We start from the raw sequence: 27,487 nt of genomic DNA on the forward strand, positions 1-27,487 counted from the left end.
TGTTTTGGGGATTTTTTTTACAAAATTGTCTTGAGACAGCAAATCAAAGATACCTGAAATACTTAATACTATTTTTCATGCTAATTTTTGTTCTGTTTTCTACTCGAAATAAATATCCTCGGTAAAGTGTTTGGCAGTAGGAAAAAATACACCTTAAACTTTCTGAGGGGTTCTCATTGTTTTTTTTTTAATATTTTACTGATATTTCGATTAATCGAATTATGCGTGAACGAATACGTTTATTAACGGTTAAAATACCTGTTGGCGTATGATCATACACAATCGAATGTTTGTTGACACCTGCACATATTGAGGTGTTTGTTTATAAATCACAGGAGCATAAGCGAATGGATTTGTCACTTACCAAACAGTTCTAACATATTACCCTCAAGGAAAATTTTGCTTTAATTTACTTGTGTTGAATAATTTGGAATTTTTTTTAGAGCATAATCGCATAATACACAAAATCTCGATTAAGCATAAACTCCCAGAACGTTAACATATAACCGAATCTTCTAAACTCTTAGTATATGAGATATCAGAAATAATAAAGGAATTTCTTAAATAATATAAAGAAAAGAAATATGTCTATACCGGCTAACGTTCTGATGGAAATATCATTTCAGGAGCTGACATCTAAGAAGTCCGAAGAATATGAAAGAAAGAGACTCAACGAGATCGGGGATCTTCTTACACCTCAGAAAATAGAAGAAGTTTTGAACTGCAAAGATACTAAACAACGGAATGTTTCCCTAGAAGATATCTTCCAGGATTTCTTAAATTTTATAATTACGAAAAACCAGGAAATGTTTAGTATGGATTGCAATTCTATCTGCAAGTCATATGTCTTAAAGGTAGCAGAAGAAAAAATAGAAAAGCTCTTGAAGGAAAACGGGACTCTCAAAAATGAAGAAAAATGCTTGCGAATGCAAATTGTAGCGCAAGAAGAATATGTAGCCCCGTTGATTCAAAAGTTAGAAATCATTGAAAAAAAACTGGATAAATCGTTTAGAAAGAATATGGAAGATGAATTACGAATAACACGGTTGGCTTCAGAAAACAATGTATTAATTTCAAGGATTGACCGAACAAAGCGTCATTTTTCTGAGTTGTTCACTCAAAAACAAATGCTGCAACTTCAGAACGAGAATTTTAAAGACGACTATGAGAAGATAAAAGAAGAGAACAAAAGATTATATAAAGAAAGGAAAAGTTTTCTCTCCAAGATCGAAAAATCAGCGTGCGAAATTCATGATCTCAAGGAGTCTGATAGTTTCAAAGATCACGAAATATTAAGGCTGAAAGAGGAAAGGACTGCTGCTATGCAAGCAATAGATGATATTAGTGGAACAATTGAAACTATTAAGAGTGATTGTTATAAGGTTGAAAGTGAAAACAAAGGCTTAATCAATGAAGTTATGGATATGAGAAACTTTGTTCAACAGCTTGAACAAGAGTTGTATGCCTTTGAGGATGACTATAGCCGAATACAAAATGACGAAGAGTTATTGAAGGTTGGTATGATACATTTAAATAAATCCGAAAATCGTACCGTAGAAGAAATGAAGATTGGTGATTTTGGAAATACTGAAGAAGCAAAAGACGTTTGCGTTTCTGACGAAGATATACACAATGTTAACATAAAACAAATCACTACGTTAATTGGAAAGATGAGCCAAGTGCAAATAGAATGTAAAAGGTTAAGAAAGGAAAACCTCTTTTTACAGAGTGAAAGAACTCACCTACTCAGAGAATTAGAAGAATTACGACATTTGGCTACTTCTGCTAAAGAAGATTTTGTAAAAGTTGAAAAACTAAACAAAATCATTAAGGACGAAAACGAAAACCTCAAGGAATACATCCGAAACAACAGTCTTTCCTTTCAAGCCACTGCGGGTGAATTAACTCAGTGTAAGCAATTACCACAGCCTCGGATTACTGGTAACGATCAAGAAAATTCACACTACACAGGAGCAGGTAATAATTGCCTTGAATTAGTAGGAAAGGAAAACAATTGTAAAAACCAATATCCTCAATACTTCTCAAATATTGATGAATCCAACGCATTTATAAATAATCAGTGTCTTGAGTTAGAGGCTCTGAACAGGAAAAACGATTTAATTAGAGGAGAACTAGATTCACTCAAGGAGAAGAATCTCGTTGCCCAAAAGCAATTAAAGTCGGCTAACAACACGCTTCACGTTCGGGCTAAGCACATCCAAATACTCGAAAACACAAATCAATCTTTAAAAAAGAACCTGGAGAATGGAAGAGCAGAGTTTAGGTTGAAAGAAATTGCCCTTATTGATTTAGCTAACCAACAGATCAAAAACCAAGACAAGACGATTCACGATTTGAATACCGAGCTATGTAGCTTAACACTGGACTATTGCAATACCGCAGTGGAACGAGACACACTGCGCTTCCGTGCTTTAGAATATTTAGATCATAACAAACAAACAAACCCTCTGCCATACCACATTGTCTACATGTTTAGCTTCGAAACCTCGCCAACTGTTTTTCAAACTTCTCCTGAGGAGGATAAAGAGAACGTCAACAATATAAAAATTTCTCAACCGAGAAACTCATTGCAAACCAATGGATATATTGAAGGCATGGCTGTAAGTGTTGATTCATAAAGCAATATTTCAATAGGATTTCAAAGAATAAGAACTTAACCAAAACACAAACCAGAATAATGTTTTAGATGCCTCTTTTAATGTTGAAGACGAATCCCATGCCATTAGCGATAGTGAATTGGGCTATTTTTGCGAGGATCAATCAAATATTTACGAAGTTGAAGATATGCGTTATTATTTGTTTTACACTGAGGAGGAAAAAAATATGCTTCCCGGATTCATTGTAAATGCAAGACCGGCTAACTTAGATCTATTTCCTTGTTGTTATGAAACCACTGATAAGCGATCAAAGCATCTCAAAAACATGTTAAACAAAAAAAAGCTTATCAAGCATATCTTCCATTTATAATCTTGAAATGGTTAGTCCGCATAAAGATAACAGTTGAAGAAAGCATCTTGGAATTTAAGTACGCGTGGACTTGTGCTGCCAGACTAGAAATTATGGCTTTTGTCTGACTCTAATAAATCCAGGATGATTAAACATAAAAACCTTGACCCAAATTTCTACCAGATTAGAGAGCTAGAAAGATTAAACCTGTTATTCATTGTCTTTTAAACTATGAAACTCTCATTAAAATGGTAATGGCAAGGACACTCCGAGAGCTGTTGCTTCATCTACATCTTTCTCTATTAAATAAATATTTTAATAAGATTTATTGGAATAACAAAGTTACATGTGTTTTAAATGTTCGGCTTTTTAATAATTGGAACATTGATAATTTACATCTAGTAAGCCATTTTCACGGAGTACGAGGAATTGTAGAGTTGCAGAATGCCGTTTCAATGTTTAAAAGTTTAAAACAAAATATTGATTTCATACCATTTTCATCCATCTTATAAAAATACTTTTTTTAAACACCGCGGGTTCACACGCGTCTATTTTCATTATACGTTACGCGCTACACGAAATAGAAAAAAATGAAGTTTTGATAAAAATATCTTCAAAAACACATTTTTTGAAATATTTTTCTGTGCGAATACGACTTTCTATGTAAAATCCCGATTGATTAATTCAAATTCCTACGACACAAGGGTACCTGAAATCAACATTTATGATATTGTAGAGCTAATATAATATACCTTCCTATGAATGTTTTTGCTATAAAATTTTGTTGTAAGAGTGTCTAATGCTTTGAAGGTAGAAGGGGGCTTATTGTTTACCTTGATCGAGGGGGCTTCATCGACGCGTTACCACCATACCACTACCAGTTGCACTTACCTTCGACCAAATTCTCAAAATGGCAGTTATCCCTATTGAAGAGCGTAAATTTCCTAAGACCCTAGTTTTATTTGACGTTGATGGAACGCTCACTCCTGCACGTTTGGTAAGTTTAGATTATTGCAGTCGAGCTTTCTTGGATTCAATCTGAATAGCCGGCTTGTATCAAATTTCCTATTTTCCAATCACATTCTCTATGGTCATCACCATTATTTAATCAGAGATGGCTTGAAAGGAAGTTTTAATTATCCAAAATATTTCGGGAGCAAGCTATTCATGCTCTATGACCTAGTTTATTTCTCTTTCCATTTTGTAATAACAAGACTAACATTTTAAAGAGTGTCTCCCCTGAAATGCTCGAAACTTTGCAAAATCTTCGCAAGGTTGTCGCTATCGGCTTCGTAGGCGGTAGTGATTTGAGCAAGCAACAAGAGCAACTGAGTGTCAACGGTGAAAACGTAATTGATTCTTTTGATTATGCGTTTGCTGAAAACGGATTAACTGCTTATCGTTATGGACAGCAATTAGCTAGTCAGTCATTCATCGCCTGGTTGGGAGAAGAAAAATACCAAAAACTGGTTAATTTCTGCTTACATTACATTGCTGATCTGGATATTCCCGTGAAGCGTGGTACTTTCATTGAATTCCGCAACGGTATGATCAACATATCTCCTGTAGGACGCAATGCCAATACTGAGGAACGCAATGAATTTGAACGTTTTGATAAGGGTCGTAAAATTCGCGCTACCATGGTCGATGTTCTTCGCGAAAAATTCAAGGATTATGGATTGACATTTTCCATTGGAGGTCAAATCTCTTTTGATGTGTTCCCTGCTGGTTGGGATAAGACATATTGCTTGCAACACGTAGAGAAAGAGGGATTTGATACAATTCACTTTTTTGGAGACAAGACATACAAAGGCGGCAATGATTATGAAATTTTTGTCGACCCTCGTACTATCGGACATTCTGTTACTAATCCTGACGATACCATTGCTGAACTCAAGAAAATTTTTAACATATAGATGAGTTTGTAGTGTGTTGATTAGATATGCGTCCCTCTCTTATCATTACGGAAAAGGTTAGCTTTCTTAGTTGTAAATAACTACTTCATATGCTCGGCGAGTGTGAAGTTTCTTGCACACAATTGATCTGTCATTTAACTCGTACATCTTCCATAATTATTGGTAGCATGGAATGCGAAGAACATTAAATTATTGTAATCTACTGCCAACGCAGCTTTTAATACTCATACCTGAACAATATGCATATATGAAAGAATATTTACAAGAAAATTACACTTACGATCGGTTAATTGATGCATTCCTAGAAAAATGCGAACTTAGTAGCTAATGAAAGGCATGTGTTAGTTATTTAATTAGATAGGCATTAGCATAATGGTACAAGTCACATCATATTATATAGACAGAAGTTGTAATAACCGAATTAATACTTTTTGAAATAAAAGAAGCCTCATTCGAGTACACTGAATTAGATACCACCTCGAGCTGCCATGCAAAAAAAAAGAAACAACTCAACGGTTTAACTTCAAATATCATGAGACTTGGCAATGTTTTCAACAGATTATGAATGCATTCAGGCTGAAGCGCACGAGAATCAAATTATACGGCAGATTCAAAATTATCAGTTTGTTCGGGAACGCCGGGCGTAGTCGTTTTATCGTATATTATGTAATTTAAAATATCAGCCAAAGATAAAATACCTTCGAGCTTCAAGTTTTCATCAACCACGAAAAGACGATGAACCCTGGAATGCTTAATAGCATCAAAAATACCATCCAAACGATCAGTAGCTCGACAAGTGTGGACGCCATCAAAGTTAGCTGGTCTTTTCAATAAAGCCTCGCCTACGCTCAAGTCTAAATTACTATAATCACCATCTTGTATAAGATGCATTACATCCACCGATTCATAGACATTTAGCAGGGTACCTGCTCAGTTAATATATAAATTATTCACAGAAAAAATTCAAAACATCTCACAAACCTTCAGAATTAACGATTGGGACGGCAGATATATTCTTTTCGGCAAGCATTTTAATAACATCATAGACTTTCGTTTCCATAGACGCGGTAGCTAAATTTGACCATGTCCCAATTGTCATTTGGTTTAATGGTACCCGTAGCATTGCGGTTTCTTTGCACTAAATTTGAAATTAGTAAATATAAAAACATAACACGATTTACGAACATTCATGGAGATAAATTTCAAAATTCGATATTGTGTCAAAACAGATACAATCATTTCGCTGCCTGTCTCGCCATCTACGTCAATTAAAGGAATTCTTCTAGCACGGCTCTTTGACATGGCTAAGCAAGCATCCATAAGACTATGCATTGGATGAACATATATAGTTTCCGGAGGAATGGCGCCAATCTTTCTTTCCACTTCACGAAGTCCCAACAATCGAAATTTGTCAATCTCAGCTATAGCCTCGGGAAATGAAGAGCTTTGGTAATAATACTTAATAACATTGACGAAATCCGCCATCGTTAAAAGGCCCGCAAACTTATTCGCTTCACTGTCCCATAAAGGAGCACTGACGATATCTAAGACGTGATTAATAAGTTGATTTCACATCTGTAATGAAAAATCTTTCGTACTGTTTAATGTAAGAAGAGAAAGTGATGTTTTTACAAAAAGCGTAACATCGAACACGATTAAACGGAAGGACGTAGGCAAAACATCGTAACTTGTACGCGAGCGTATAAATGCTTGAATTTCTTTCTGTACATCACATAGATTAATAATTATTTCTATTTAATAAAAAATCTATTCCATATCACTTACGAGTGCTCCTTTTTGGGTCTCTTGAACGTCTGTCATGACCTCGTCAAAGGATATATGGTGTGGTTGGTAAAAGAGACTAGATAAATGAGCGAGGGGAATGGTAACCCGCACAAGGGCAACAAATCGAGGTGTTAAGTAATTAGTTGCAAATAGTACAATGCCTAAATTATGCGTATTTGTTAGTGCTTTTAAATGATATATTTCACTTAGGGGAATATTGTAGCTAAACTCGTTGATTTAAACTGCTTATATAGTTTACTATTTAAACGTAACAATATACATTGACAAAATTAAATGCAACTAGTCTATTAACTCAATGATAAGATTGATTAAAAGGCTTAACAATTAAGCATAAATTTAATCCAATAGTCGTCCGCTACAAAAATAACATCGTCGAGCAAAAATTTCCCAAATCTTTAGTACTAACAGTAAACTATAGTTTCGACTGTAACAAAGTTTCAATGGCTACCGGGTCGTCTAGTGTCGCCATAACAAAAGTTTGGCTATTCCTCGTAAAGGACTTGAATTATCAACTTCGATAAAAAGCAAAAAAATACACTAAATTAATGGTAAAATACCAAATTTCAAACCATATCCTTACTTACTAAATTATTTCGGCCTGTTAATATATAAATAGATTCATGAATTTTAGCACACACGTTTTAAAACATCGATACCTCAATCTTCCATTCAACCAAATACAAAATCGATAAAAAAACACTAATTTCAATTTGAACATGATTATAAGCTAGCATAATTAATTATTATCAGAACAAAAACCCCTGTTCTAATCCTAATGAAATTTTGTGAAAACTAATTCACAAAACTATAAAATTTAGACATGATATCATGTTCCCAGTTAGAAACTCCCTTATAAGAACCCAAATTTGCATTTAGAACTTCTCAGAAACAAGACCGTCCTTGAAGAAGATCATGTAGGGAGTAATACCATCCTCACGGTAGTTCATTAAGACAACCATTGCGTCGGGATCCATGCTCTCACCAATGTAAAAGTCGTAGTCCTTGAAGTTAGCCAAAATCTTCTTGACGAATCCAATGGCATTCTTCTCGAAAACAGGAACACGCTCGGGGTTGCTTTCTTGAAGACGAGCCTTGATAGCCTTCATGTAACCCTTGATGTAAGACATATAGGACTTCTTGTCAAAAGAAGTAGGGCTTAAACGGAAAGAGTAAACAAGATTGTTTACAGTCTCAGTACCCTCTTCAGCATTCTCCTCAGCATCCTCGGCAGAAGGGTTGGCACCAATGTCAACATCACCACCTTGCTTGACAGTGACCATTTGGCAATCAGCCTCGTAGACAATATCGTCTACCTCCTTCAAGTCGTAGGCGTCAGAAACGAGTTCGTCTCCAGAAATAACGTCCTTGTACAACAACATGGTGATTGCAGATGGTAGCTCATAATTTGACTTCTCGCAGGTTTAATGAGATAAAGCAGTCACAGTTTAGGGCAGGGTTACTGGATTCTAGCCATCCGTATGGAATGCGGTTACGAACAGTATTCACTTTACGTAGTACAGCGTTGTTTTCGATAGATACATTTTGTTTACCAATTCCTTCATTTTTTTCAATTTGTCGTAGTCTGTTCTCCTTTCTTTTAAATAACAATATTCTTTATATTTTCAGATTTTTTTTTAGATGAAAATATCGTTGTACTCAGTCAGTAGTAAATTGTTTTATATTACTGAATCTGATTTTTTGAGTGAAACCATTATGATGCGTGTAAAATTAAGATTAAAGCTGGAATTAAAGTCCAAATGAATTCAACAATTGAACCATATTTAACAGTATGTGTATTAATCTCTATGTTCTTTAATCAACTTGTAACCATTTATGTCGCCTCAAATTTATTATTCGAGCTATTATCCGTCAATTCTTGAGTCGTAATTAGAACATTCTCAACAGTACTGAGCTTCAGAAGAAACCTAAAAAAGTAGTGCATTATAGTTGATAATAATTCCTTAACGTTTATATATGATATACTTAAAAGTATGATATCGTACATCCTCAATTTGAAATTGCAGGGCCATTAAAAACACTCGTTAATAAAGATATTCAGTTCAATTAGAAAAAAATGACAAGGTACATTTTGGTGACAAACAAAGAGTAACTTAATGTTTTCCGTTGATTAAATTTTCGATCAATATCCCAAAATTTAAAACGCTTTAATGGAATGGATTAACGATTAAAATCGACTTCATTTCTAAAACCTTTCAAGCTTTAAACCGATTCAGTCCCTTCATTTAGAATGGCATATTTCGATTTTTGCTGAAAAAACCAAGACGACTGTTACCACTTTTGTTTACTACTTTACTCACATAGACATTCGAGAAAACGAAAAATAGTTGAGCACGAATAGAATTACATGAAAAAAGTAACTTCTATTTAAATTTAAAAAGCTCATTCGTAACTAAGCTCTTTTATTGTGCAAAGAGAGGATTAGTTTTCTAGTTTGTACAATTGCGCTGAAAAGACCAAGAACTCCAATTTGGTGTTTGTGTAAACCAGCTCCATTTTCTACAGACCAGTGAATACACAAAGGAAGGCTAGCCAAGTTTGAAGCTAAGTCTAACTGATGCTCCTTTTCGTCTTCTGTTTTTTCACGCAAAAGCTGGTAAATGGTCAATAAAGTATCGAGAAGCCAAAATCTAGAAGACCAAAGCCATAATTTGTCTTCCAACGGTTTTGATATGGAAATAATCTGTTTGCCGCCTAAGAATGCCAATCCTTCTGTGACATAGTATCCAATATTGATTGCGTTACTCATGTAAGTTTCAGGAGAAGAATCTTTACGAAAATTTACGATTAATTTGTAGAGACCAGGAAGACGTAAAATACATCGAAATTCATTTAGCATAGAAACCAGTTGAGCAGTTGATTTCGAAGATGCTGGATCCAACCTCGCAACGTTGACAAGAATGGCAGCAATTTTGTCAATTCCGCTGGGATTTTGCAGCATCAGGTTTAAAGAATGCATATAAGACATATTTCTCAAAAAATTTCAGCTCTAAGATTTGGTCAATTATATTGTTCACGAAAGGTAGTCTAATTTTCGTATACTTTAGTAGAAAAGCGTAAAATCCAAAAAAATACTAAGTAGCGTATGTAAACGACTAAAATTACCAAATCCAAAGATTATTTGAATGACGATAGATGTCGGTTCGGCAACGTCTTATGGTATAGAGAGTGAGTGTGCTGCTATAGTCGATCGGATCAGCAAACGTTAGCTAGTCTGTTTAGTACACCAATAGATTTGATAAGAAAAATCTACAGTGCAGCAAAGTGAAATGTTATTTTATGAGTTGATCGATTTTACTTTTAGAATTACAAATGATAAGATATGATAACTTTCTCCAGTTATCACGTCGATTAGATCGCCGGAAATAACTCCGATATTGAGGAAAGTGTATTCAGTTGCAACAAACAGCTGTGACGGCTTCAAAGTATCGGCAAATCATTTTTTGCATGTGTTTTAAAAAAATAGTTCAGCAATAAAAAACATAAATTTGTTAGGCTTCTAGAGGCATATGCTTATTTATGTGTTATTTTTTTAATATTTATCATAACGTATTTTTTATTACAAATCCTTAGGTAGCAATATCTTAAGAATTAAACATACATATGTTCAAGGATAAAAGAAAGAAAAACTTGGAAACTGGGTTTATTTTTTCTATTCCTTTGTTCAGATACATATAAAACAGCTTAGTTACTATGGATTATTATCATATAGAATTATGATAACTGTTTAAAATAAATATTATTTGGAATAACGAGATTTGTTTAGGTCGGCTTGAGATACGCACAGCTACGTAAGATTGTAGATAACAAACTTTGAAAACCTTCGCATTCAGTGGCCTGGGGAGCATGCAGACTACACTTCCTATTCTTCCTTTGCAAAAACCTTCTCTTCTTACTACATTAGTATATTTTTCATAGGGAGGTGCTATATGCACTGTATTCATAGTTACGCTCTGCTTACAGTGAGCAAAGTATTTCTTTGGACGCTAAAAAAAGGCTCCTGTATATTGATTTGAGTAAATATTTTGGCATAGAAAAACACATTCAACGCTACTTAATTGTTTTTTCCATTTCGAACTACTATTGAGAGGAAGTTGTTTTTTCAATTGTTTTATATCATTTGAAAAAAATTGAAGCACAATTGCTTATCTTTGATCAAACGTTTAAGGAGTAAGCTCCAAATTCGATAATCCCTATTCCGTTCTACATAAAACCTGAGTTCATCTCTTGTGCTGTCGCTTTCAACCTCAGAAGCTGTTAAGGATATATATTAATTTAAAATTTTTACCAAAAAATATATTTCATTCTCTTCATAGCCGTTTTCTGTTTGTTTAATTTCAATCTCATATTAATTCTTCTGATCGGGCCCCCCTTTGTTCTTTAGATTCATTTTTTCCTACTCTTTCCTTTTAATATTTAATTCCTAAGTCATTAGCTGAACCGTCAAGATGCCTTCATTAGTCAGGAGATTTCAGCATGCTTCAACAGAAGAACAACCTTTCGAACTCAACATCCAGATGGAGTCTCCTCCTTTGGTAATGTATGGGAATCCAGATGTTTCTAGTGGAGCGTTAGCATCTGGACTTGCCAAGTTGACTGTATTTCCTGCAGATCTCAAATGCGAATCCATTGTCATGGAATTCGTCCGCATAATATCCACAAAGCGTCCTTTGCGCGACAGCTGTCCCGATTGCAAAGCTCAGGTTGAGGCTTTTGAGAAATGGGAGTTTTCTAAAGAACCTACCGTATATACTCATGGTACACATACTTGGCCATTCACTTTTATAATACCTGGACATTTTCCACAAACGACCAACTCACCATTCATAAACGTTACTTACATCCTAAAAACTCGCGTTAAGATTCCCAGTCAACCCGATTTTGTTTTTGAATATCCTTTAAACTTGAAACGCTCTATTGTCACTAATGCTGATAAAATTGCCCAGCGTCTCTTCCCCCCTACTTCGCTTATTGCTCTTTTAGAGCTGCCTCCTGTAATTCACCCTTTGAGTTGTGTTCCTGTTGAATTTCAGCTGACCGGTGTAAAACCTGAAAACTCCAAGGTTGGTTGGCGCTTAACGAAGATTTCGTGGAGAATAGAAGAACAGATAAAAGCTCAAATAAATGGTTGCTCGACCCATACTGGGACAAAAAAGCCATACATTTTCAAGGAGACTCGGCTGTTGGGAAATAATGAACATAAGTCTGGTTGGAAAGAAGATGGCGATAGAATTATCTTCGAGATCCCTATCAGTACATCTTTACTTTCAAAGCCTATTTGTGATGTTTCCTTTGATGGACAATTCTCTCTATATATTGCCCATCAACTAATTCTTGAGACTATAGTCGTCGAAGTGATGAACTCGCATCCCATAAACTCGAATGCCCGAATTTTAAGGATGAAGGTCAATTTACCTTTGACTGAACGAGGTGGTCTTGGTGTTAGTTGGGATGAGGAATGCCCCCCAATGTTCAATAGTGTTGGACCCAGTCCTCCTGCATATGAGCAAGTTGCTAGATCCTCTCCCACTGATATTCCACTACCTCCACCTTCATGTCCTACAAATGTTCAAAGAGATTGATTCGAATTTTAGTTTCTTCCGTCAATTTTGTTTTTTTATCTTTCTGTTTTAATTGGGCTTGTTTTTTCATTTCAAAGATTTGTGTATCTTTATATGACTTGAACGGTAATTTTTTGACCTTTACTAAGCTTGGATGATACAACAGGATTTCCATTAAAGGTTGCTTAACGTTTGTTCAAATTCCGCTTTTTTATTTCTCTTTCCTGTAGATTAATCTAATTCTAAACCGTCAATTAAAATACTCACAGAATATCTAAGTAGACAAAGTAATGTTTCTCGTAAGATGATTTTGCTTAATTTTTCTTATTCCTTTTCGATTGACTTAGGACAAATTTGGCATAAATGTCTGCTTGCCTGATCGGTTCCGGTACCCTGCTATGAGAGCTACTGCATTTCTGTACGAGTTGGATAGACTGTTCTAAATTCATTTGGTTACCGATGCTAACATAAACTGGGCGTTTCGAGTTACTGCTTGTCCATACTGCAGCGCCCAGAATCTCAGAAGATTGATCAATCGAGTGAATCAATATTGGATGATCAGTTGTTTTCTTTAGCACGTGTTTCTTTAAAGTTTCACGATGTGCATCTAAGCTTTCAGTCAAACCCACGCAATGTAAGTAATTTTTCGCGACGCCAACAACGGGAAGATTCAACAACACACCTAAATGGCAAGCCAATCCAAATCCTAAGTTGAGTTAGATATAATTAATAATATCCTTCATTGAGAGTGTCTCCTTGAAGTAAATAGATTGTTTACAGAATCTTACTTACCGACAGGATGCAATACGCCATTTCCATCTACTAAAATGATATCAATTCGAAATTGATGAGGAATGTGATTTAGCAATGGCAAATACCATTTAATTTCTCGAAATGAAAGAAACCCGGGAACATAGTCCTCTTCTAATTTCTCAATGCACAAATAATCTTTATAAATAATCATACGTTGTTCTAAATCATAAATAACAAGGGCTGAGACAGCCTTTGGACTTGATTTATCAAAAGAGATATCCAATCCTACAACATATCTTATTTCATTCAAACTTTGAAATTTGGGAATTAGCTGCAACATCCCTTTAAGTTCAATTTGCTGTTGGCGCCATATCGTTAACTTATCATGCAAATTGTCATTATTCATAATATACAATTGATCTTAAAATCATTTAGGTGTTTTTTAATTTAAAATAAACCGGTCTTTTCTGGGGCTTGAGTTGAGTACGAAAACCACGAAGTGAAAAGGTAGAAGTTCCCACATATGAGATTTAGACGCGAAATGTCAATTAATGTAATGAGATATCTAAAATATAAATTACTGTAAAAGAATTAAATTGACAAAGCGTAAACGAATACGCTATCATTTTTGGGATCTCATCGGTGTGTATAAAAAAGAAGTAGTGACTTCACTCACTTCCTCTTAACCCATATCATAGGAGTTGATAATTGGATCACGTTGACAGGTTTTGATTTCTCTAGGCGACATTTACTATTGTAATTAGTTTTACTCTCATATAAATAGTTTTGGAGTAATACCTGTGAAAATTGATATTCAGATTATTTTAAATTCTAAGTATACTTCTGCTTGAGCTCACGGAACAAAATGTCATCCAGAGAGGAAGTAGTTAATTTTGCTGCCGGTCCTGCCGCTATGATTACCTCTGTAGTTGAGGAATTTGGAAAGGACTTTGTCAATTTCCAGGGCCTTGGCATGGGTGTCGCTGAAATTTCCCATCGCAGCAAGCAAGGTTCCGGGATCGTTACTTCTGCTGAATCCAATTTTCGTAAACTTTACAATATCCCCGAAAACTTTCATATTTTATTTATGCAAGGCGGTGGTACAGAACAATTTGCCGCTTGTCTTTATAATGTTTATGCACACCATGCCCTCAAGAATGGCAATGCTAAATCTCTTGTTGCAAACTATATTATTACCGGAGCCTGGAGTAAAAAAGCATATGCTGAAGCTGAACGCTTAGGCTTCCCATGCCACGTTGCAGTCGATATGAAAGAATTGGCCGGGAAATATGGATCTTTACCAGAGGACAAAGATCTCAAATTTACACCTGATGGCGAAACTTCCTTGGTTTATTATTGTGACAATGAAACTGTTCATGGAGTCGAATTTAATGAACCACCTACAAACATCCCAAAAGGTGCTATTCGCGTTTGCGATGTTTCGTCTAATTTCATTTCAAGAAAAATCGATTTCACCAAGCATGACATAATTTTTGCTGGTGCACAAAAGAATGCTGGTCCTGCAGGAATAACTGTTGTATTCGTCAGAGACTCAGTTCTTGCGCGTCCTACCCCCGCCGAACTTCATAAGCTCAATATCCCTGTCTCCCCTACTGTTTCGGATTATAAGATTATGGCTGATAATCATAGCCTTTACAATACGCTTCCGGTAGCCACGCTCCATGCAATTAACCTTGGCTTGGAATATATGCTTGAGCATGGTGGTCTTGTTGCTCTCGAAGCATCATCAATCGAAAAGTCAAAGTTATTGTACGACACTTTGGATAAGCATGATCTTTATATATCTGTGGTTGAACCTGCCGCTCGTAGTCGCATGAATGTCACATTCCGAATTGAACCTCAGGAGCTTGAGTCTGAATTTTTAGCAGAAGCCGAAAAACATCATCTTGTGCAATTGAAAGGTTATCGCAGTGTAGGGGGAATTCGTGCTTCTCTGTACAATGCGATTTCCGTAGAGCAGACCCGTAGGCTTATTGATCTTTTAGAGTCCTTTGCTAAAGCACACTCTAACTAACCTTTTTTGATTCTGTCTTAAGTTTTTGATTTAGATATAAAACACAATAGATGTGGGAGCTGTTGGTCCTAAGTATCATATTTATGAGGATAGAAATGTATTAACGTAAAATCTGTATTAACGAAAGTCAGTTTCAAAATCACCGCTTAAAAGCTTCATTAACGTATTCAGTAATCAAAGCTGCAGCTTGAAAAGTAAATTTGGTGATTTGAGGATATTTACGAGTTTTAAGACATTCTGGGCTTCATGTAAGTTTCAACAACAATATCAGCTTCTAAGACAGATTATATGTACGCAGAATACCTAACCAACAATTATTACAAGAACAAATTTTATTCATAAGAAGTTGATTGAAATTATTTTTTGGAAGTCGTAACATTATCGGATTGTCCCACCTGATACCATTTCAAACTAAATATAAAACTTTTCAAGAGACGAATAATGGGGAAAACTCTTATATTTATTAAGCTAAGCAGCTTAAATGAGTGTATTAAATATTCTACGATAATATCGAAAATTGCGAGAGAGCTTAGCATTCATAAAGGCAATGAATTATATATCTGGGTAAGTTGCTCTGAAATGTGTCAGAAAAGAACGAAGCATTTGTTTCGTGAGTTGCAAAATGCGCTTTGTGAATTATATCTTTCTTCAGCAACTACAAATGATTCATCTTTGCTTTCTGTTGTGCCCACAATTGTATTATTTGAGTATTGGTCGAACATCCAATTGGGCAGTATTACAGATTCATGGAACTCTGTATATTATTCTGAAAATGCTAAAGGTAAATTGAATAACAGAAAGTATTTATTAATAACTATTTTTTTGAAGACCAAATTTTGAATATACCGGCAAAGAGTTTCCAATCGATTGGGCCAGACGTGCTAAATGAGATCCATAATATTGAGCATTTACCTAAAAAAGATGAGTCTGAGGATTCTGGAAAAGAGATCAACAATATGGTCTCTGCTGGTACGGACTCTTAATTCATTTGTCAACTAATTATTTAATGTAGTAGGTGGAACTTTCGATCATTTACATGTCGGCCATAAGGTCTTGCTAACTTTAACTGCCTGGTTTGGAGTAAAAGAGGTGATTGTTGGTGTTTCAGGTACGAAAAATGAAAACGGTCGAACGCTGATAATTTTAGGAGATGAGTTGCTTAAAAAGAAGGTTCAAAAGGAGTTTTTAGAGAACATTCAAAAGAGAAAGGAGGAAGTATCGAATTTCCTTCATTCTATAAAAGAAGATATCAACTGTCGTGTAGTCACTATTCATGATCCGTTTGGACCTACCATAACAGATGCCGAGATTGACAGTTTGATTGTTTCTGAAGAGACGAAGACAGGCGCAACAGCTGTGCAAGAGGAAAGAGTAAAAAGGGGGTTACCAGAATTATCAATTTACTGTATCGACTTGTTGTATCCAGCTCAAGAACTGAACCTTAAAGACAATAATTCCTTAAAGGTCAGTTCAACGGCAATTCGTGAAGAACTTGCTAAACTTGCTTATAAAAATAAATGACATCTTTTTTTTACGTTTGAGATAACTTTTGAACTGGTTTTCAGGTTGAAAACTTCCAAATTGAATGTATGTAATATAAATCGTAAATGTTTACAATTAAATAATTATAGTCTCTCTATATGAGATGTCCCCTTGTAAGTGGTTGACCATGTTTCTAAAAGGATGTTGGGGTAAAATAGCTAACATGAATCATCTTGACAGCTGCTTTCCACTTCGATATATTATCGGGCGAAAAAAAGCCTCCAAATTGTTATGTACAATGGATTCTGGTCTCAAATCTGACTCTCATGAGGTTGAGAGAAGTAATTTTCAGCTTAATAAACCTGAAAAATCACTAAAACGATATGCTTTGCTATCATTTTATGTGCGTGCTATACTTATGATATTTAAAGTTTCTGACATAGAAGTAGGTAATTATTTTATTAGCAATTCCGGTTTGGTGGAAAACTACACATTATGAAAGATCAAGTCTTCCTTTTGAAGATATGGAAAATGCACCTTCCACTGTACAAACGCATTTGCGGTTTTCTCCAACCTTTCGAATACTTGATGATAAGGGAAATAATTTAACTAAGGAGGTACAGAAGGTATTAGAAGCAGAACCGCAAATTTACTCATACAATCTGAAAGTGTTAGAAGATGATCCGGTGGATTATCGAATAGTTCTACGCGAATCAACTGATCTACAATGGTTCTGGGATGAAAACAATTTTATAATTGATACACCTAGCAAAGGTCCATCAGAATTGGCTATCCTAATCGTAAATTGTTTATGGGAGGCTTTTAGCCCACAGGTAATGGAGGTATGGAGTAAATTTACTCGTTTCTCCTCTACAGTGGAACCATCCCGAGCAGAAACTAAACGTACAGTTCAATTTTCTCCTCAATATAGAGTACTGTTAAGCTTATTGGTAGGTGAGGGAAATCATGAACCGATAAATTGGGATATCGAGAATGCGATTCAAAAATACTTTAACCCCTTGATCGAACAACTTGCTTCATTAGCTAAACTGAACATTGAAACCCAAATTCAGTATTTCGTAGAGGATGCTGAGGCGTATATTAAAGACGATAAATTTTGCACTAAACACGCGGATCTTCCCAATTTGGTTAATAACTTTGAAAAATATTTGTGTATGTATTGAATTATCGTACCAACATACTAACCCTAATAAGCATTCTCGCCGCATATCAGGGAACCTACAATTCATTTTGTACTTTATGTGCCTAGTCCTCAAATCCAGCCCCTGTGGTTAGAAAATGAAGATTCTAATATCATACCAACAAATTCAATGTTACTGCCTCAATGGGGGTCCATCACTACTATTAATTTTAACGTTACTGAGAAGAAATTGCTACATGATGTTGATCTTAAAGATTACTTCCGCGTGATCTCGAGAGACCTTCTATTGTTATTGGGGATAAATGATGTTCCAGTGAGCTCTTTGTCAGCAACATTAGCTGATAGACTCTTAAGACAAAGAATCGCGGAAAGCTGTATAGAGGCTAGTGACACATTGCAAAATCTTGCCAAGCTGGTTCATTCTATGCAAAGTATGGCCGTTCCAAAGGAAATTCAAATGTATGTTAAAGATACACTGCTATCACTTGATATGGCCTATAAAGCTCTTTCGCAAAACAATCTTAATGAAGCATTATCGTATAGTAATAATGCATTTTCAAAATCGCAAGAGGCACTTTTTCACCCGAGTATGGTTACGACCATTTATTTCCCCGATGAATCTAAATATGGGATTTACGCCCCTTTGTTTGCTCCGATTTTAATTCCCTTACTTATATCCTTTATCAAAGAAGTAAAGGATATGTTAAGAGAACGTAAATTGCATCGTGTAGCAAACGTGCCGAAGCCAAACTAACCGATACCATTATTGAAATTACACCGCGTATCTAATATTTTAGAAATTATTCTAATGAAAATAATTAATGAATGAAATGTATGTAGATTCTGTGATATTTGTGTTGATGCGAAAATGTGATGATTAAAGGACATGGCAACGTCTAAAATCGGGTAAAAGAAAAGAGAATGGCAATAATTTTTTCATTATCTAAATATTAAGCTCTAAAATACTACTTTCCCAATGTCACATAGATGTATGCAACCCCAGCCAAGACAACTCTTTCACGTAAAAGCAAAAGAAAAAAAACATAGGAAAACTCTACAGCTACACCAAAAACCCGACAAATGAAGTCTTTAATAATGCTTCTTCATTAACCCAAGCATGAAATTTCACTAAATTCAATTGTTAGAGATCTGATGCCTATGAACTTTAAAAAATCACACAATCACTTACTAAATATAACTGTAGCATCTCTCCCGGCGTAATCAAGGATTCTCTTCTGGCCAGCCGGGTGGTAAGGGAGATAAGCTGAAACATTGTAGACCTTTCCACGAATTGCAATCCAACAATCCTCCTTGGTTTTGTGTTTAGCAAGTTCTTCTTTGGTGACAGGTATGGGTTTTTCCACTCCCTTCAACAGTTCGTTAGTTAGGTCTTTAAAGAAAGCTCAGATAGTAAAATGAAAGATGATGATGAGTGATCTTTGGCAATTTCGAATTTCGAAAGCCAAATGCTCAAAAGCCGACTTAAACAAAACAAACACATCATTCCAAAAATTTACTTACCGATAAATTTTGGCCACTGGCAACGAGTTTAGACCAATTTAATTGGGAAAATCCAGGTGCCACATATTTTTTAACTCTAAAGTCCCTCCTTGGTTGCTTTTCTGAATGTTCAACATTGCTCGACGCAGGACTTATCCGGATTTGTGGAGTTTGGTGTTGCTCTGGTCTTCCTAAACTACTCTTAAAAAGTGCAACCATTATTACTCAGTATTATTATGAGGCAACCCGAAAAATGCCCTCAAAGATTTCTTACTCCTATATGTAGTTGGCAAAAGTTAAGTTCACAATTCTCAATAGCTTTTCTTCTTATATAGTAGCTGAATGGATTTGATTTCGTAAGCGAACGCTGCTCATAGGTATATATTTTAATGTTCGTTCAATAAGCGACGCTTGTTCTAAGTGATCGGCAGTTTATGACGTGTTATCCGTCGATCATTTTTCTAGAATAACTAGACGTTTGATGAGTCAAATTCTGTTTGCAAATAAATAATAATTATAAAACATTATAATTTCGTGTTATTTCCTTCACTTTATGTAATTTAAGAGGAAAAAACTTCACACGTTGGCTTCAAGGTTATTAGTATAACAATACTACGATGCAAACAAGCGTTTATCCGGTTTCAATGCTTTTAATTTAGAAAAATAAAAGAGATACTTTTTAATTACATTTATCTTTAAAAAAACTTTTTTTTTTCAAGGTACTTGAGTATTTTGATCAAACTTTATAAGAAGCCAAGAATGATCTGCGAGTGGAAAGAAAAGCTGAAGTGGGTGAAAAAGAAGATTTTTAAATTCTGAAATTTGATGAATACGACTGTTTTTAGATTTTTCAAATCTATTAGGATCATAAGCTCATATTGTGATAGTATCATTTACGAAGGTTGGATTGATCACAAACCGCTTTGACAAGGCTGGCGTTATTGCAAAATTATGCGTTTTCTACCTAAAAACTGTAGGATAAAAGATTTATAAAAAAGACGGTTTCTGTGGATACAATGAACTGTAAAACTCTGCAGGTTATCGATGGTAGTACGATTAGGATTACACCAACAAAGCATGAATTTCCTCCAATTAATATCAAAAATCATATAACAGTTTACTCTGAAATGGGAAAAAAACTCAAAAAAGAAAAGAAACCTCAAGGTCTTTTTCAATGAGAAAGTACTCACTCCGAACATTTCAAACCGTGAATCAGATAATTGGACTTTCAACCTCCACGCATATTACGGCTGAGCCTCCGTCGCTTATAGGAAGTTCTTTTCATAATTGTAAGTAAATTTTGGAATTTGTATGATATATTTGAAGTTTCTTGTTATAAAAAATTACAATTTTCTTGAAGTTCTACCTTATTTTTTAAAACAGCCGTGAATGCAAATATTAACGACTTAAATCATAAAAGTTTAGTAATTTAATCGCAAGAAAAACTATTCAACCTTTCGATAGGCTAGCCTTCGTCTTACAACCTTATTAACGTTTTCTCGAATTTTCGAACAATTAAGAATCCGATTTTTATTACTCCTCTTGTATAAATTTTTGAGTCTTTTAAAGACTTGAATAAGAAGTGAATTTGAATTATTTTTTTTTCATCATTCCTCTCTCTTTCAGTATATTCTTACAATTCAACTTTTTTTGTTGCGAATTTCCGGTACAGGATTAGCTTTCTTGGTTGTTATTCTTAGTCATTTCTTGCAGTAATTTGGTTAAAAGATTGCTTCTTTTTTATCTGCTTTAGCATTTCAGCTTAACAATGGCTACTCCAGTTGACACTGAGTACTATGATTTACTGGGGATTTCAACGGATGCAACGGCCGTGGATATAAAGAAAGCATATAGGTATGTTAATATGCTAACTTTTTTTGCTAATTATTTAGAAAACTTGCGGTTAAATATCACCCTGACAAAAATCCCGATGACCCTCAAGGCGCAAGCGAAAAGTTTCAAAAGGTATGCTTAGACATTCGATATTTGAATATCTGATTACTTCTATTAAAATATAAACGTAACTATTCTGATATTAATGCCTGTTAGATAAGTGAAGCTTATCAAGTATTGGGAGACGAAAAACTGCGATCCCAGTATGATCAATTTGGAAAGGAAAAAGCTGTTCCTGAACAAGGTTTCACCGATGCTTACGATTTTTTTACAAACCTCTTTGGAGGCGCGCCTTTTCGAGAATGGGTCGGTGAATTATCGTTTGTAAAGGAAATGTTCCGAGAAGAAGATTCGGCTGTCGAACAAGGCCAAATGAATGACAAGCAACAGCTTTTACTTGAGTCATCGGAACCCACACCCACAATTAAACAGCAATTTAACGATCGAAAAAAAAATGCTCAGATTCGTGAACGCGAAGCTTTGGCCAAAAGAGAACAAGAGATGATTGAAGATCGCCGTCAAAGGATTAAAGAAGTAACGGAAAATTTGGAAAAACGCTTAGATGATTGGATCGCCAAGGCTACTACCGAAGAAGGACTTAATGCTCTACGTGAAAAGTATACCCAAGAAGCTAATACTCTTCGCATCGAGTCCTTTGGGGTTGAAATTTTACATGCTATAGGTGAAGTTTATACTCAGAAAGGTCGAACAGTCCTCAAATCTAGTAAATTCGGTATTGGAGGATTTTGGAGTCGAATGAAGGAAAAGGGCAAAATTGCTCGTGCTACGTGGGATACAGTCTCTGCGGCTATGGATGCTAAGCTTAGGTAAGTGAAATTAATGATCGTTATGGACATGATTAACACGCATAGTATTGACCAAATGCAAAAGCTTGAAGACAAAGGAGAGGACCAAGCTTCTGCTGAAGAACGAGCAAAACTTGAGTTAGATATTACCGGAAAGATACTACGAGCTAGCTGGTGTGGTGCTCGCTATGACATTCAAGGCGTTCTTCGTGAAGCATGTAGTAACTTACTAAAAAAACGTGTTCCTACTGAATTAAGGTTGAAAAGAGCTCATGCCTTATTGGAAATAGGAACGATATTTAGTAATGTGGAAGCTGATCCTGATGATCCTAACAGAATTTTCGAAAATCTAATTTTAGAGAATAAGAAAAAGAGGAAGAAAGGATCAGAAGCAAAACCTCCCAAAGCAACTTAAAAAATAGTTTTGAGTTACTATAGATAATTTAACTTAACCGTGCAATCTCTTCTCACCTCTTACGCAGAATACAATTCCTCTTATAGAAATATTTAGCGGCTAAATTAAATGGATGGATAAAGGATTTTATAGATACATATTGCAAATAATATGCTTATTCTTATTTTATTTTTCTTCTATATAAAAAAAAAGATATTCACATTAAATTAGGTTTGTTCATGAAACTGCATATAGTATTTTGGCTCAAGGTTAGACATTCTTCTTCGTTTTTCCGACAAGAGACGATCAGCATGAGTACCGGATGTAAGTAGCTCTATAGCACTTCTCAAGGTGGGCGTGAAATCCCGAATTTTGATTTCCGTTTTGACATCGATAACATTACGATCTTCAGTAGGGCGGTAGACGTGAAATAAAAGTGACAATGCTTCTAATTTTTTTTTATCTGTATTGAAAACATGTGAAAGAACAGATTCGCGTGGAAAAATCCATTTAGTATCAGGGGCATCTGAGAACTCCATTACAATGTCAAAATGCCTCCTCACTTCCTTTTTGTTGTTTATCAAAGAATCAAAAAACTCATCTTTATCCTGCTGATTTATGGAAAGAGTGATGCGTTTTCTGGGTGGTTTTTTAGCGCGTTTGGGTAATGGAAAAGTGCTAGGACCAATTAATTCATTATGAAGAAGCATACATTGTTCAGGAGTTCCCAGGCCCTTCGAAATCCTTTTTAAAATATTGAAAATAGTAGGGTCTTCATTAGCGCGAGATTTAAGACGCTGTAATGAAGCATCAGTGATCAGTGGTTCTACAGGTTCTCCTGGTGATGCCTCATAATCTTCAGGTTTTTTAGCTGGAGGTGCTTTATATTCGGGAGAAGGTAACAGGCAATGTTTTAAATCCAATGTGTTTTTCTCTTTTCCAGGTGATAGCTTTTGTGAATCCGGCCGATAATCCAATTCGTTCCATTGAGGATTCACATATGATATATTGGGTTTCGCAAATGGTTCTATAGGAGAATTAGAGTAATGAACAAAATAGAATTTTGTATCCTCAAACCGTAGAGGCCCCACGCATAGAGTTGCAGTATCTATATATCGAACATGACTAAACACGGTTCCTCCAGATAACTTATAATTTTCTTCTGGAAGGAACTTTTCGAATAGTGCGCCATTCAAGCAAGAATCTCTCGATTTTTTCAAAGCCCTAGCAAGCACGCTATAAATTGATTAGTTTTTTTTTTTTTTTTAAATTAAAAGATACAGAAAAACTTACTTTTTATCATACTTCCCCTCTAAAGCATCAGGGCGAGAATCACTTGCTCTAGGTTGAAGCAAAAAACTTGAACTAATGATTGAGGTGGAACCTCCAGGCGTTTCGGATTCTTCCCGTTCCCCTGAAGGAAGCCCATTATTATGTGAAAAAGTTCCATTAAGGCTCATCTCTTGAACCACAAATTTCTGCTTTGGCTATTTTCGGTGAATAAACGCAATTGCTATTAAGCAAGCGTTGACTATAGAATTTCAATACGTTCTTGTCGATATGTGCAGAATTGGATCCTTTTCTTGAAAAATGACACAATCATTAGTATTTAATGAAGTATACTAGGACTGCTTATCTGATTTCAAACAACCCCATTCAGTTATTAGTTGAAGTTTAGTACGTTGAAAAGGTTCTAAACATGGTAAACCTGAAATGAATATAGCAATACCGCAGTGTGCTATAATATTATATAGGTAAGCCATCACTAAAACTATATGCTCAACAGTTAGTTGTCTTGTGTTCGCAGAGGTATACAAACGTTATTCAATATCACTTACTTTATTTATGATCTGAAATTTCTTCCAACTAAACTAAGGAACGGAATCTGGTTGTGAGTTATTCGGGTACAGTAAAAATAATTATAAAGAATATTAAATGAGACCCTCTATAATCTTATTATGATCCTTAAGCTCTTTACTAGAAGTGTAGCTAATAATGATTTACTGAGGCTGTAGCTCTCGGCATAGGTTTGTTTGTAAGCTCCATCCAATTTAGTTCAGAATGCTATTTTCATCCCAATATATTTTAAATATCTTTTAAACAGATATAATTGATAATTTTTTGCTCTTTAACTATAATGGAAAGCAAAATGGACAATTTGCTTAGATTGTTGATGTACAATTTTTTACATCCAAATGGAACAAAAGAATTAACTAAATTAGTATTCTCAGTGCTTGAGAGCGTTATGGAATGAGCTTGTATTCAAAAACTAAGTAAATGAAATCATTTCTGACATTAAAATCAAAGTTAAAAGTCTTATATTTTCTTGTGAACATGAGTCTTTTTTTAAAGAAATATTTAAGTCAACTTAATAAAGGCACTAAATTTCATTGAAAATAGAAAGGGCCTTGTCCAAAATATGAGCAGCAGCAATTGCAGCGATAGAGCTAAACGCTTGCGGACTGTTACCCAATGATTCACTTGAGAGTGAACACTCTTCAGAATAATATTGCAAATGACTTGAATAACGAACCAAGTCCTCAAACATGCTTACAGCTGTAGATAGGAGCTTCGGGTAGCCACTACAACCGGCCATAGCAAGAGCTTCAACTAACCAAAAACACACCATAGTAAAGGCGCCTTCATCTCCACCAACACCATCTTCATAAACAAAATTGTTGTATCGGAAGATTAGGCCATTGCTCATCAGACCATCCTTCTCAAGGGGCTTCATAATGTTGTCCATAGTACTCAAAAATCGTGGGTCTGTTGGTGATATGAAAGAAACGAGGGGCATAACAAGTACACTCGCATCTAAGATGTCATTGTTCTCAAAAGACTGGGCGAAAAATCCCTTTTCCATATTGTATCCCGAATCCATAATGGCTTCGTAGATTTCATCTCTAGTGTCCATCCATACCATGTGTTTTGGACACGGTAAAGACCTTGTAAACGCTATACGTAGTGCACGATCCAAAGCTACCCAAAGCATAATTTTTGAATAAAGGAAATTTCGCTCTTGCCCACGCACTTCCCAGATACTTTTATCCGGCCTTTTCCAATTTGCACAGACATAGTCACAAATTTGGCGAACTTCAAGCCATAAGTCATATGCAATGGGTTGGCATTTCTTATCGTAAATATAGATCGAGTCCATGAGCTCACCATAAATGTCAAGTTGAAGATGATGGACCGCTGCATTACCAATGCGCACAGGATGGGAATTGTAGTAACCTCTGAGATGGGTCAGTTCAACTTCCTCAAGATTTTGAGAGTCCCCGTGTATGGAATAAACAATGTTTATACCCCCGTCTTTATTTTTCTTTTTGAGTACATGATAAATAAACGACATGTACTCTACAGCCTCCGCACGGAAACCAAGCTGTGCTAAAGCATATATAGTGAAAGCTGAATCACGAATCCATGTAAATCGATAATCCCAATTTCGAACGCCACCCAAATCTTCCGGCAAAGAAAAGGTTGGACTAGCAATGACAGCACCTGTTGGCTCATAAATTAATAGCTTCAAGGTTAGAGCATTCCTTTGAACAAACTCTCTATACCTTCCAGTATAAACACATTGCTGGATCCAAGCCCTCCAGTACCTTTTCGTAGAATCTTCAAGTTTATCAACAAGATTAGGGGTCACATAATCAACATTAGGACCTAGACCTTCTTGTCGAAATATAAAGGTAATTTCTTGGCCTTCCTCCAATTCTAAATAGGAAATCACGCCGCCACCTTCGATAAGATGTTCAGCCGGGTATATGAGTTCAAGGTCTATTTTCAATTGGTCTCCTGAAGGTACACAGTCCAAAATGTATTTGGGATCACCTGAAGCGGGTACGAATTCCGCTTGATAATAATTTTCTGTAATTTTAGAGACCCTCGTTTCATGACTTTGACGAGCATAGTCCAAGGCTGGAAAACACTCTAGCTTAATACGAGACGTACCACGAATACAACTAACACGACGAATTAACCAAGGGTAAAGTGGTTCGTAATCTTCCCATGGTCGGTGAAAAAAATCAAGTAAACGAAGGACACCTCTCTCTGAATAAAACTTTGTATGTAGAATATTGGTGGAAGGCTCATACATTTGCTTGCAACTAGTTTGTTCAATCGGTGTAATTGAAAAATGTCCGGCACGCGCATCTAAAATTCGAGCGAAAATAGAAGGTGAGTCAAAATTTGGCCAACACATCATCTCTACCGATCCATCTAGAGATATCATGGCTGATGTGTGCATGTTTCCAACGATTCCATGATTATCAATTTCCCTAGGCAAGTATTTTTCAGCGCCATAAGAAACTCTGGCGTTAGGAGGCATTTTATTTAAGAGTTAAGTATAAATACAATTAATCAACTAAAACTCTCAAACCTATTGAAGAAGTGAAATTGGGGTTTAAGATAGAAGAAAAGAATATTTGTACTGAGAGAAAGTCAAGGTTAAGGAAAAGTTCCTATGTCTTGAAGATATGTAATGCCAAAGAGAGAGGTGTAAATTTCGAGTAGGATATGGAATGAAATGAGCTAAAAGAGTAATTCTTTAAAAAGAAAGAACAGTTGGGACTATTCCTGTGTTGACAGGATTGTATTTATTATAGTTTTAATGAAATGTTCTTCCGTAAGATAAATACTTCTTATGGAGACGAAACGAACAGTTGTGCTTCCCGGTAAATGAAGAAACCCCTCTTTTTGTTTAAAAACCCGATAAAAGTTTTCAATCCTAATAAAAGAAAACCGTATCAGTGATGATGCTTTCCGTTAACAATTCGAACACGTATAGAAATAAAATCAAAGCGGCGGAACGAATGAATCAATTGTTTTCAGCTCTCAAAAGTTTAATGAAACAAGAATTGGCTTTCAGCTTTTCAATCTGAAACAAAAAATCGCAAAGCAATTGCCGTTGTAAATTGATTTAGTCAACTGGCGGAACAAGAACCGTTAATTAAAATAGAGTTAATCAGTTCCTTAAAAGGAATAGTTTTCCAATTTTACAAATTTCTTATACTAACGAACGTTTAGAGATCAAGGTAATTGAAATGTTGTTTATTGTATGTTATTGAATCGCTTTGGGGTGTATTTTAAGGAGCACCGCACGATTTGGAAATACGTGCATATGACATAATTATATAAGAGCAATACTGTACAGTGTACTTCGCTTTCGCTAATTAGGTAGTGAAGTATATGG

General features: G+C 35.4%; 15 protein-coding genes and 12 long non-coding RNA genes across 27 annotated transcripts; 13 read left to right on the forward strand and 14 right to left on the reverse strand.

Annotated features, from left to right (window-relative positions):
- Window positions 1-584: 584 nt before the first annotated feature.
- On the forward strand, window positions 585-2,988 carry meu1 (protein meu1-1; the record flags this gene model as incomplete). The annotated part of the gene is made up of 2 exons (NM_001356130.1): window positions 585-2,621; window positions 2,695-2,988. 2 exons carry the CDS (start codon window positions 585-587, stop codon window positions 2,986-2,988), a joined length of 2,331 nt encoding a protein of 776 aa, NP_001343034.1.
- Window positions 2,989-3,638: 650 nt separating this feature from the next.
- On the reverse strand, window positions 3,639-5,092 carry SPOM_SPNCRNA.3695. The gene has a single exon (NR_193058.1). It is a non-coding gene; the product is annotated as a non-coding RNA (long non-coding RNA).
- pmm1 (phosphomannomutase Pmm1) lies at window positions 3,857-5,021 on the forward strand. Its single transcript, NM_001019747.3, has 2 exons — window positions 3,857-3,964; window positions 4,197-5,021. Exons 1-2 carry the CDS (start codon window positions 3,878-3,880, stop codon window positions 4,881-4,883), a joined length of 774 nt encoding a protein of 257 aa, NP_594325.1. The 5' UTR covers window positions 3,857-3,877; the 3' UTR covers window positions 4,884-5,021.
- Window positions 5,093-5,165: 73 nt separating the features above from the next.
- cbs2 (protein kinase activator) lies at window positions 5,166-6,736 on the reverse strand. Its single transcript, NM_001356132.2, has 5 exons — window positions 6,669-6,736; window positions 6,482-6,605; window positions 6,069-6,427; window positions 5,865-6,021; window positions 5,166-5,809 (listed from the first exon to the last, which is right to left on the reverse strand). Exons 1-5 carry the CDS (start codon window positions 6,702-6,704, stop codon window positions 5,481-5,483), a joined length of 1,005 nt encoding a protein of 334 aa, NP_001342925.1. The 5' UTR covers window positions 6,705-6,736; the 3' UTR covers window positions 5,166-5,480.
- On the forward strand, window positions 5,278-5,690 carry SPOM_SPNCRNA.3696. Its single transcript, NR_193059.1, has one exon. It is a non-coding gene; the product is annotated as a non-coding RNA (long non-coding RNA).
- SPOM_SPNCRNA.3697 lies at window positions 6,297-6,580 on the forward strand. The gene has a single exon (NR_193060.1). It is a non-coding gene; the product is annotated as a non-coding RNA (long non-coding RNA).
- Window positions 6,737-7,378: 642 nt separating the features above from the next.
- tma19 (translationally-controlled tumor protein) lies at window positions 7,379-8,081 on the reverse strand. Its single transcript, NM_001019749.3, has one exon. It carries the CDS (start codon window positions 8,066-8,068, stop codon window positions 7,562-7,564), a length of 507 nt encoding a protein of 168 aa, NP_594328.1. The 5' UTR covers window positions 8,069-8,081; the 3' UTR covers window positions 7,379-7,561.
- A 1,018-nt stretch (window positions 8,082-9,099) lies between these two features.
- On the reverse strand, window positions 9,100-9,883 carry SPOM_SPAC1F12.04C (uncharacterized protein; the record flags this gene model as incomplete). The annotated part of the gene is made up of 1 exon (NM_001019751.3): window positions 9,100-9,883. The coding sequence occupies exon 1, from the start codon at window positions 9,673-9,675 to the stop codon at window positions 9,100-9,102; it is 576 nt and encodes a 191-aa protein (NP_594330.1). The 5' UTR covers window positions 9,676-9,883.
- Window positions 9,884-10,332: 449 nt separating this feature from the next.
- On the reverse strand, window positions 10,333-10,765 carry SPOM_SPNCRNA.3698. Its single transcript, NR_193061.1, has one exon. It is a non-coding gene; the product is annotated as a non-coding RNA (long non-coding RNA).
- Window positions 10,583-13,779, forward strand: any2 (arrestin-related substrate adaptor Any2). The gene has a single exon (NM_001019752.3). It carries the CDS (start codon window positions 11,156-11,158, stop codon window positions 12,287-12,289), a length of 1,134 nt encoding a protein of 377 aa, NP_594331.1. The 5' UTR covers window positions 10,583-11,155; the 3' UTR covers window positions 12,290-13,779.
- SPOM_SPAC1F12.06C (DNA repair endonuclease) lies at window positions 10,996-13,502 on the reverse strand. The gene is made up of 2 exons (NM_001019753.3): window positions 13,061-13,502; window positions 10,996-12,974 (listed from the first exon to the last, which is right to left on the reverse strand). Exons 1-2 carry the CDS (start codon window positions 13,425-13,427, stop codon window positions 12,583-12,585), a joined length of 759 nt encoding a protein of 252 aa, NP_594332.1. The 5' UTR covers window positions 13,428-13,502; the 3' UTR covers window positions 10,996-12,582.
- ser1 (phosphoserine aminotransferase) lies at window positions 13,706-15,199 on the forward strand. The gene has a single exon (NM_001019754.3). It carries the CDS (start codon window positions 13,887-13,889, stop codon window positions 15,054-15,056), a length of 1,170 nt encoding a protein of 389 aa, NP_594333.1. The 5' UTR covers window positions 13,706-13,886; the 3' UTR covers window positions 15,057-15,199.
- Window positions 15,200-15,464: 265 nt separating this feature from the next.
- On the forward strand, window positions 15,465-16,602 carry cab4 (cytidylyltransferase). Its single transcript, NM_001356133.2, has 4 exons — window positions 15,465-15,837; window positions 15,885-16,025; window positions 16,069-16,164; window positions 16,204-16,602. Exons 1-4 carry the CDS (start codon window positions 15,498-15,500, stop codon window positions 16,575-16,577), a joined length of 951 nt encoding a protein of 316 aa, NP_001342817.1. The 5' UTR covers window positions 15,465-15,497; the 3' UTR covers window positions 16,578-16,602.
- Window positions 15,501-16,815, reverse strand: SPOM_SPNCRNA.937. Its single transcript, NR_151327.1, has one exon. It is a non-coding gene; the product is annotated as a non-coding RNA (long non-coding RNA).
- A 21-nt stretch (window positions 16,816-16,836) lies between these two features.
- On the forward strand, window positions 16,837-18,560 carry gpi17 (putative pig-S family phosphatidylinositol-glycan biosynthesis protein; the record flags this gene model as incomplete). The annotated part of the gene is made up of 3 exons (NM_001019756.3): window positions 16,837-16,941; window positions 16,988-17,711; window positions 17,754-18,560. The coding sequence occupies 3 exons, from the start codon at window positions 16,837-16,839 to the stop codon at window positions 18,452-18,454; spliced, it is 1,530 nt and encodes a 509-aa protein (NP_594335.2). The 3' UTR covers window positions 18,455-18,560.
- On the reverse strand, window positions 17,228-17,664 carry SPOM_SPNCRNA.3699. The gene has a single exon (NR_193062.1). It is a non-coding gene; the product is annotated as a non-coding RNA (long non-coding RNA).
- SPOM_SPAC1F12.10C (NADPH-hemoprotein reductase) lies at window positions 18,561-19,498 on the reverse strand. The gene is made up of 3 exons (NM_001019757.3): window positions 19,222-19,498; window positions 18,890-19,067; window positions 18,561-18,828 (listed from the first exon to the last, which is right to left on the reverse strand). Exons 1-3 carry the CDS (start codon window positions 19,417-19,419, stop codon window positions 18,761-18,763), a joined length of 444 nt encoding a protein of 147 aa, NP_594336.1. The 5' UTR covers window positions 19,420-19,498; the 3' UTR covers window positions 18,561-18,760.
- Window positions 19,030-19,405, forward strand: SPOM_SPNCRNA.3700. Its single transcript, NR_193063.1, has one exon. It is a non-coding gene; the product is annotated as a non-coding RNA (long non-coding RNA).
- Window positions 19,499-20,138: 640 nt separating the features above from the next.
- On the reverse strand, window positions 20,139-20,399 carry SPOM_SPAC4H3.17 (uncharacterized protein; the record flags this gene model as incomplete). Its single annotated transcript, NM_001356134.1, has 1 exon — window positions 20,139-20,399. The coding sequence occupies one exon, from the start codon at window positions 20,397-20,399 to the stop codon at window positions 20,139-20,141; it is 261 nt and encodes an 86-aa protein (NP_001343121.1).
- Window positions 20,400-20,430: 31 nt separating this feature from the next.
- SPOM_SPAC4H3.01 (DNAJ domain-containing protein type Caj1/Djp1) lies at window positions 20,431-22,495 on the forward strand. The gene is made up of 4 exons (NM_001019758.3): window positions 20,431-21,054; window positions 21,093-21,165; window positions 21,250-21,920; window positions 21,966-22,495. The coding sequence occupies exons 1-4, from the start codon at window positions 20,969-20,971 to the stop codon at window positions 22,312-22,314; spliced, it is 1,179 nt and encodes a 392-aa protein (NP_594337.1). The 5' UTR covers window positions 20,431-20,968; the 3' UTR covers window positions 22,315-22,495.
- SPOM_SPNCRNA.3701 lies at window positions 21,240-22,111 on the reverse strand. Its single transcript, NR_193064.1, has one exon. It is a non-coding gene; the product is annotated as a non-coding RNA (long non-coding RNA).
- swc3 (Swr1 complex histone chaperone module subunit Swc3) lies at window positions 22,424-23,969 on the reverse strand. The gene is made up of 2 exons (NM_001019759.3): window positions 23,587-23,969; window positions 22,424-23,529 (listed from the first exon to the last, which is right to left on the reverse strand). The coding sequence occupies exons 1-2, from the start codon at window positions 23,751-23,753 to the stop codon at window positions 22,521-22,523; spliced, it is 1,176 nt and encodes a 391-aa protein (NP_594338.1). The 5' UTR covers window positions 23,754-23,969; the 3' UTR covers window positions 22,424-22,520.
- Window positions 22,551-23,107, forward strand: SPOM_SPNCRNA.3702. Its single transcript, NR_193065.1, has one exon. It is a non-coding gene; the product is annotated as a non-coding RNA (long non-coding RNA).
- On the forward strand, window positions 23,484-24,261 carry SPOM_SPNCRNA.938. The gene has a single exon (NR_151328.1). It is a non-coding gene; the product is annotated as a non-coding RNA (long non-coding RNA).
- SPOM_SPNCRNA.3703 lies at window positions 24,153-24,415 on the reverse strand. Its single transcript, NR_193066.1, has one exon. It is a non-coding gene; the product is annotated as a non-coding RNA (long non-coding RNA).
- A 74-nt stretch (window positions 24,416-24,489) lies between these two features.
- On the reverse strand, window positions 24,490-27,350 carry SPOM_SPAC4H3.03C (glucan 1,4-alpha-glucosidase). The gene has a single exon (NM_001019760.3). The coding sequence runs from the start codon at window positions 26,621-26,623 to the stop codon at window positions 24,674-24,676; it is 1,950 nt and encodes a 649-aa protein (NP_594339.1). The 5' UTR covers window positions 26,624-27,350; the 3' UTR covers window positions 24,490-24,673.
- Window positions 24,702-26,880, forward strand: SPOM_SPNCRNA.3704. The gene has a single exon (NR_193067.1). It is a non-coding gene; the product is annotated as a non-coding RNA (long non-coding RNA).
- Window positions 27,351-27,487: the final 137 nt, after the last annotated feature.

This window comes from Schizosaccharomyces pombe, assembly GCF_000002945.2.
Source record: "Schizosaccharomyces pombe strain 972h- genome assembly, chromosome: I".
Lineage (NCBI taxonomy): Eukaryota > Fungi > Ascomycota > Schizosaccharomycetes > Schizosaccharomycetales > Schizosaccharomycetaceae > Schizosaccharomyces > Schizosaccharomyces pombe.

Excerpts from the sequence above, each read along its gene's own strand:
- ser1 (NM_001019754.3), top strand. The coding sequence starts at position 13,887 with ATGTCATCCAGAGAGGAAGTAGTTAATTTTGCTGCCGGTCCTGCCGCT.
- SPOM_SPAC1F12.06C (NM_001019753.3), bottom strand. The coding sequence starts at position 13,427 with ATGAATAATGACAATTTGCATGATAAGTTAACGATATGGCGCCAACAG. Across the intron at positions 12,975-13,060 it reads TGGCGTATTGCATCCTGTCG|GATTTGGATTGGCTTGCCAT; the intron begins GTAAGTAAGATT and ends AACTCAACTTAG.
- tma19 (NM_001019749.3), bottom strand. The coding sequence starts at position 8,068 with ATGTTGTTGTACAAGGACGTTATTTCTGGAGACGAACTCGTTTCTGAC.
- SPOM_SPAC4H3.03C (NM_001019760.3), bottom strand. The coding sequence starts at position 26,623 with ATGCCTCCTAACGCCAGAGTTTCTTATGGCGCTGAAAAATACTTGCCT.
- pmm1 (NM_001019747.3), top strand. The coding sequence starts at position 3,878 with ATGGCAGTTATCCCTATTGAAGAGCGTAAATTTCCTAAGACCCTAGTT. Across the intron at positions 3,965-4,196 it reads CGCTCACTCCTGCACGTTTG|AGTGTCTCCCCTGAAATGCT; the intron begins GTAAGTTTAGAT and ends AACATTTTAAAG.
- any2 (NM_001019752.3), top strand. The coding sequence starts at position 11,156 with ATGCCTTCATTAGTCAGGAGATTTCAGCATGCTTCAACAGAAGAACAA.
- cab4 (NM_001356133.2), top strand. The coding sequence starts at position 15,498 with ATGGGGAAAACTCTTATATTTATTAAGCTAAGCAGCTTAAATGAGTGT. Across the intron at positions 15,838-15,884 it reads TTATTCTGAAAATGCTAAAG|ACCAAATTTTGAATATACCG; the intron begins GTAAATTGAATA and ends ATTTTTTTGAAG. Across the intron at positions 16,026-16,068 it reads CAACAATATGGTCTCTGCTG|TAGGTGGAACTTTCGATCAT; the intron begins GTACGGACTCTT and ends TATTTAATGTAG.
- cbs2 (NM_001356132.2), bottom strand. The coding sequence starts at position 6,704 with ATGACAGACGTTCAAGAGACCCAAAAAGGAGCACTC. Across the intron at positions 6,606-6,668 it reads AGACCCAAAAAGGAGCACTC|AAAGAAATTCAAGCATTTAT; the intron begins GTAAGTGATATG and ends TGTGATGTACAG. Across the intron at positions 6,022-6,068 it reads TGAAATTTATCTCCATGAAT|TGCAAAGAAACCGCAATGCT; the intron begins GTTCGTAAATCG and ends TTTCAAATTTAG.
- swc3 (NM_001019759.3), bottom strand. The coding sequence starts at position 23,753 with ATGAGCCTTAATGGAACTTTTTCACATAATAATGGGCTTCCTTCAGGG. Across the intron at positions 23,530-23,586 it reads GAGGGGAAGTATGATAAAAA|CGTGCTTGCTAGGGCTTTGA; the intron begins GTAAGTTTTTCT and ends ATCAATTTATAG.
- SPOM_SPAC1F12.10C (NM_001019757.3), bottom strand. The coding sequence starts at position 19,419 with ATGGTTGCACTTTTTAAGAGTAGTTTAGGAAGACCAGAGCAACACCAA. Across the intron at positions 19,068-19,221 it reads CCAGTGGCCAAAATTTATCG|GGAGTGGAAAAACCCATACC; the intron begins GTAAGTAAATTT and ends GAACTGTTGAAG. Across the intron at positions 18,829-18,889 it reads AGATGCTACAGTTATATTTA|TGAAATTTCATGCTTGGGTT; the intron begins GTAAGTGATTGT and ends AATTGAATTTAG.
- SPOM_SPAC4H3.01 (NM_001019758.3), top strand. The coding sequence starts at position 20,969 with ATGGCTACTCCAGTTGACACTGAGTACTATGATTTACTGGGGATTTCA. Across the intron at positions 21,055-21,092 it reads GATATAAAGAAAGCATATAG|AAAACTTGCGGTTAAATATC; the intron begins GTATGTTAATAT and ends CTAATTATTTAG. Across the intron at positions 21,166-21,249 it reads CAAGCGAAAAGTTTCAAAAG|ATAAGTGAAGCTTATCAAGT; the intron begins GTATGCTTAGAC and ends AATGCCTGTTAG.